Source organism: Monopterus albus, unplaced genomic scaffold (assembly GCF_001952655.1).
Source record: "Monopterus albus unplaced genomic scaffold, M_albus_1.0 scaffold172.1, whole genome shotgun sequence".
Taxonomy (NCBI): Eukaryota; Metazoa; Chordata; class Actinopteri; order Synbranchiformes; family Synbranchidae; genus Monopterus; species Monopterus albus.
Genome location: NW_018128052.1, coordinates 2833563 through 2839981, shown reverse-complemented (window position 1 = coordinate 2839981; position 6419 = coordinate 2833563). Strand labels below are relative to the sequence as shown.

General features: G+C 40.5%; 1 protein-coding gene across 1 annotated transcript; it reads left to right on the top strand.

Annotated features, from left to right (window-relative positions):
* The first annotated feature begins 1710 nt into the window (after positions 1 to 1710).
* rpl5a (ribosomal protein L5a) lies at positions 1711 to 5818 on the top strand. The gene is made up of 8 exons (XM_020616255.1): positions 1711 to 1831; positions 2164 to 2233; positions 2326 to 2441; positions 2528 to 2662; positions 2917 to 3119; positions 3539 to 3716; positions 5285 to 5373; positions 5645 to 5818. The coding sequence occupies exons 1-8, from the start codon at positions 1829 to 1831 to the stop codon at positions 5745 to 5747; spliced, it is 897 nt and encodes a 298-aa protein (XP_020471911.1). The 5' UTR covers positions 1711 to 1828; the 3' UTR covers positions 5748 to 5818.
* Positions 5819 to 6419: the final 601 nt, after the last annotated feature.

The window sequence follows — 6419 nt, the reverse complement described above, 5'->3', positions numbered from 1 at the left end:
ACATTGATATATGAAATTCAAGCTTCTTAATCAAACCCTTCATTTCAATGCTATTACTACTGATAAATTATTCTAATTAATTCAGAGTTCATACAATGGCTTCCATTTTGTTTTTGGATGAATTTTAAACACTTTTATATTTAAGAGGCTTTGTGTATTTATGTCCCCCCCACCCAAAAAATGCAAATATAGTGTATGCCCTCAGTAGAGCATTTAAACCAGAACACAGCTCACTGTGCCAAAATCTAAGGCAAAGACCTGCAGTGAAGCTACTGTCTGTATATGAGCTTTAAAATCAAGTTATCTGCCTAAGGTCATATCTGAGAACAGCAACATCAACTAAGGCCTATTTTAACCTTGCTTTTATTAACTTTATTTGATTATGATAAAGGTGGAAGTGGCTATAGTGATGGTAAATGACTATTATTTACTATTAGTTGTTGATGTTGAATTATTATTGTATTTTAATTGTTGATTTTTTTTGCTTCCAATTTACTTTCTTAGCTGCTGTTAAATTGTTTGCTCCTTTTTGGTTGTAAAACACATTTAGTTTAACTTTTAGCATTTTCATATAAGAAAGGTGCTATATAAAGTTTGTTAGTATTGCCGTTATTCTTACCTGGAAACACTTAATAACCATTTGGGTCTAATTCAGCTCGAGAAATACAGCAACTCTACAGCACAACACAAAATTTATGTCAACATCTTCTCAGCTTGGGCTGTGTATGAACAGATCAAGATCAAAAGATCGAAGATTTTTATTGTTAATTCACTATATGTACAGAAACATCAAAATACTGTTTCTCTCTCACCTAATATTGAATTCCCAGACCACTGAAGAAACTAAAATAGAATAAACACAGAATAAATAGAATATGAAAACTGAATTCAAGTAATAAGGATAAACTAAATGGTACAACCTAATAGGCTATGATGAAACTCAAAGTCATGTGCAAACAGTGACAGTAGTGCAAATAATAATAATCCTTTCCATGACTGTGAGACTGGACACAACAATAACTCCAGTGCAAAAAAATTGTAAATTGTAGATATGACCACTACATATATCAGCTCGTATGTGTACATATATTTATAAATGCTGTCTTTCTTTTCTTCTCATTCATTTCCTATATTTGGTTGCACATATTTCCTACTTGAATGCACACACTGTTTATTCTCATCGTATTGTTTTATTTTTATTCTCACTATTTTTTTCTATTTCCCGTAGCCATACAACACTTTGAGAGCCTCTTTACTGGAGTGAAATTCCAGTATGTTCAAACATACTTGGCCATTAAAGATGATTCTGATTTTGATTTCTGTTTTGCTTTTTGTTGGCATGACTGTGTTTAAGCTTATATAATAAATCAAAATGTGCATATATTTAATTACAGTACAAGTGAAAATTCCCAACTAAATCAGTGTTGGAGGAGACTGAGGCCCTGCAGTCTGTGCCGCTGCTGCCCCCTGGTGGTTCCAGAGTGGTGTTGTCTCCGGTGCAGTAGGGGGCGCTGTTACTGCGGATGTCACCTCCTGTTAAAGCTTCTGCATTTTTGTTTTTGGTTCAGTTTTTAAAGAAAAACGAAATTGATAAGAGAGAGTTTAAGTTATGTTATTAAATACCGATGTAAATGATGATAATTGTCTTAAATGTTTAATTATTATATTTAGGAAAGAGTAATTAAGATTCTTGATCCACACTCCTATCCAGTTGGTGGCGGTAATGCGCCTTTTTTGTTGTTTACCAACCGTCATAAAAGTCCAAGAGGGAAAAGGAAGAAGGTGACTTCGGAGTGCACGGGGAAGAGGAGTAAAGTTTCCATCAAAAATGGTAGGTAAATCGTGCCGATATGTTTCTAGAAATGGCTGTTGGAGTGTGTAGAGCTGTGTTTGATGATAGGAAAGAGTTTCCAGCGGTTTGAGGTTCAGATGGTCGCAGATGTTTGCGGCTGATCGGCCGCATCGGGCCGGTGAGCTGATCTGTTCCAGCGTGGCACTGCATGGCTGATGAAACCTTAGCTGTGTCCTGCAATACTGGACACAATCACCGATCATTTAATAAGTGACTGCAGCACCTTTGTATCACACTGTAAACACTTGACATATAACAGTATTGTTTTGTTAGTATGGCTCTCTTTGGTTTCTAACTGCTCATTTCGTCAGGGTTTCGTCAAAGTGGTGAAGAACAAGGCCTACTTCAGGAGATTCGAAGTCAAATTCAGGAGAAGGAGAGGTACATGGCAGCTTTCACTGTACACCAGCTATGCGGCCAGTATGTTCAGCTCATTTAGTTTCATTATCCACTGTTTGTTCTCAACTTGTCAGAGGGGAAAACTGACTACTACGCCCGCAAGCGCCTGGTTGTGCAGGACAAGAACAAGTACAACACGCCCAAGTACCGACTGATCGTCAGATTCTCCAACAGGGACCTCTGCTGCCAGGTCAGTGATTGCAAGACTCGGCCAATATGTGATGGATCTTGCATTGAAAAGGCCCTGTCTCACCCTGCCCTGTCTGTTCTCTGCAGATTGCCTATGCAAAGGTGGAAGGAGACCATATTGTGTGTGCTGCTTACTCTCACGAGCTCCCCAAATATGGCATCACTGTAGGCCTCACAAACTATGCTGCAGCTTACTGCACCGGGCTGCTGCTGGCTCGCAGGGTAAGACTATGTACACAGAAAGTTGCAGGTGTCAGCAGACACTACATGATTATGACATTTAGATTTGTGCTGAAATATGCAGCAGACACTACATGATTATGACATTTGTGCTGAAATATCAATTTCAGAGGTTTTTCAGATTTATCATCGTATTTCAAAACCAGCAAGTGCAACAGTAAAATGTGTCACCATGTTTCAGATACAGGAACTGACTTCCTCATATTCTTATTTTTGTGCTGTCCTCCTCATTTTAGCTGCTGCACAAGTTTGGCATGGACCAGGTATACGAGGGCCAGGTGGAGGTGACGGGGGATGAATTCAACACAGAGAGTGTCGATGGACAACCGGGTGCCTTTACCTGTTATCTGGATGCAGGCCTGGCCAGGACCACCACAGGAAACAAGGTGTTCGGAGCGCTGAAGGGGGCGGTTGACGGAGGCATAGCCATCCCGCACAGGTCAGGCTGTTTATCCACACTGCAGTGTTTTATGTTATTTTGACCTTTTATTCAACATCACCTCTGCACAGTGTGTGTGTTTTGTTTTTCTTGTTGCATAAAGCCAGTTATTTTTGTACACAGATCACTGACCAGTTTTCAGGCAGCCAAACTTGTCTAGTTTGTGTTTGCTGGTTCTTTCCTGCTTCTTGATGATGATGCTGTGCACGCTGAGCGAAATGTAGTTGGTCCTTCATTTGCATTAGCTGATGTTTACTGTCCTTTTCAAGACGGGGCTGAGAGAAGCGAGATGAACCAAAGCAAACATCTGTCATTGTTTTGTTGTGATTGCAGAAAAAAAAACTTGACAAGATCTCCTTCCTCAGTGTTGTGGAGATGCTGGATTGTCTGACATGATCTCTGCTCTTCGTTGTTTCTAGTCTGAAACGTTTCCCCGGTTACGATGCAGAGACCAAAGAGTTCAATGCAGAGGTGCATCGGAAACACATCATGGGCATGAACGTGGCTGACTACATGTCTTACCTGATGGAGGAGGATGAGGAGGCCTACAAGAAACAATTCTCTCGTTTCATCAAGAATGGAGTCACGCCAGACACAGTAAGATAACCGCTGTTCACCCACAAACACAGACGCGACACTTTGGATTCTGTGGCCATAGTTACAGGTGGGACATCTGACCGGTCAGGTGGATTTGTTTAATACAAGTTATACTTGATCTTGACCATAAAAAATGCTGAAATAGCCGCGGTGGGACTTGTCAGGCCATTTTATCAAACACATGCTGTACGTTGGCCAATAAGCTTTAAGGAACTGCAGGACAGAAATTCCAGGTAATTTAGAAACGATATCTCCAGCAGAGAGCACTGCTGAGTTAATTTCTCAGCAGCAAAGTGTTCCACTCAGTATCTTCACAAAATGTCCAATAACTACATACATTATGGTAAAAAAAAATGGACATTTTCAAGTAGTATGTTGTTCCTGATTCATCTTAACTCGTACGTTATCAGCGTGTACACTATATGATTTCGATAGTAAACGTTACACCTGTGGACTCGCACTGCACTGTCAAGTAGTCCCGCCCTGCAGCTCGGCCTCCGCTGTGGCTCTATCATTAGTGCACGTTTAGATTGGACGTGCCACAGCTACAAAAATGAGGGAGCTGCTGAGTACTGGTTTCTTATAAGTGGCCACAGTTTGAAATATTGCACAAAGCCAAATCCAAACCTACAGTAGGTCTGACCAGAGCTTTAATTGAACTGTTACACACAGTCTAGTCAGCCCTGTAATAGTGAGTCCTAAAACCCCAAACCGAGTTAGTGTTTTTGCACTTCCGGTTCCCTCGTCTCGGAGTCGGTGGGTTTTAGGTTAGATGCCTGAAATAAGGTCTGTGGTTAACACAAGGTCAGAACATTTTCAGGATCTGTTCTGCAACATAATTCAGTAAATACCCTACTTGTGAATTTTTATTCTGTTTCTGTGTGTCTTAAAAAAGCAGCTGCTAAGTGGCTGAATAAGACTACAGAGGTCTGGGATAGCCACTGAACATGGAGTCTCATCTACTCACTCATCTGACTTTACAGCCTCGTTGTGTTTATACTCACTCACTTGAAGCTGTTCTGACACGGCCATGATCAGCAGCTAGATTAGGTCACGCTAGGAGGAAAGCTTTTTTTTTTTTTTTTTTTTAATTGTAGAAGAGGTAAGCACGCAAAATCAGATTACAAGTTGGAAGCCATGGTGGTGGCGATGAAGTCATGGGACCGCGGTGTAGTTCATTTATAGCCTAACAACAGTTTTTTATTTCTGGTGATTGTATCTGGGCTTCAAAAATAAAGTTCGCCTGTGAAGATTATCTTGTGCTATAAACTGATGTTTGTCACAGAGCTTCTTTTCTCCAATAACGTAAAAACCTGCTCTGCATGTCGGATTAGTTTGCCAGTGATTGACTTCTGTACTGGCCGGTGCTTCTCTGCGTCTTGATGATGATGATGATGATGATGATAGAAACCATGCTGAGCAAAATGTAGTTGGTCCTTCATTTGCATTATCTGACGTTTGCTGGTCCTTTTCAAGACGGGGCTGACAGAAGCAGGATGAATCAATACGTGCAGACGGATCTGTCAATTTGGAATATGACTATAAATATATATAATGTTCTTTTTCAGGTAGAAGAAATGTATAAAAAAGCTCACGCTGCCATCAGAGCAAACCCTGTGCACGTAAAGAAACCCAAAAAAGATGTCAAGAAGAAGAGGTGGGTTCCTAATTTCTGTATATTAATCACCTTTTTAAAGCCAGTATTGATGCTATAAAACAGAAGACACAATTGAAGGGTACATTTGTACCAAAATTGTGACAGTGTAGCCCTTTAAATGCCTGCTTCATGTTTTGGATAGTAATTAACATCCGCTCCCTGGCAAAGTATTGAAAAGCTCTACTGGGAAGAACTAAGCTGAGTAGCCCAGCACTTCTGTCTGCTGGTGGGTTGAATGTTAATGGAGCTGTTGTGTCTCGTTCCGGTGCAGGTGGAATCGCGCCAAGTTATCTCTGGCACAGAGGAAGGACCGCATCGCCCAGAAAAAGGCCAGTTTCTTACGAGCACAAGAGCAAGAAGCAGGGGAGGGTTAGCGGCATGGCACAAGGGCCCGCTGCAAAAACACAGCACGCCTCACAGACAAATAAATTTATTTTAAATTCAACTTTGTGTGTGGCTCAGTCAATACTTGGCTTGAAACAGTTGTGGTTTTAAGGGCTTTTTTTCTCCTTATGATTGTTTAAATTACACCCATGGCTAATTTTTACAGCATTAATCTTTAATCCACAAAATGACTCGTAGGATACATTATGGTGTCAGACCCAAACAAAAACCAATTACAGTGAAGTGGTACATTGTTTAATTGTGCAAATTCATGCCATTTCTTCAATAAGTAAACTTTAAAAAATATTTTCACAAACAGAAAAGTCCAACAGCAGCGGTGACCGCAAGCTTTCCAGGTCACGCCTGCTCTGAAATCCATTTAATCTGGTTTGACAAGTTGGGTTGTCAACTCGGTCACCGTTACGTCAAATTAGTGATATCACAGAAAATAGTTCTTGTGTACAGCATTCACGTGACTGGATAAAGATCTCCACCTTCACTGGTGTTAAACATTTCTGTGATGATTTCATGGCACTGTGAGATGAAGTCCAGAAATAACATGATACAGCACATTACTACAAATGTTCTTGTTACTGAAAAAATGCATGTAGAGAACATTCACAGACCAAATGAAACATACAGTGGGTACGGAAAGTATTCAG

Coding starts and splice junctions, on each gene's coding strand:
- rpl5a (XM_020616255.1), top strand. Junction 2,234..2,325: donor CAAATTCAGGAGAAGGAGAG/GTACATGGCAGC, acceptor TCAACTTGTCAG/AGGGGAAAACTGACTACTAC. Junction 5,374..5,644: donor AAAGATGTCAAGAAGAAGAG/GTGGGTTCCTAA, acceptor GTTCCGGTGCAG/GTGGAATCGCGCCAAGTTAT.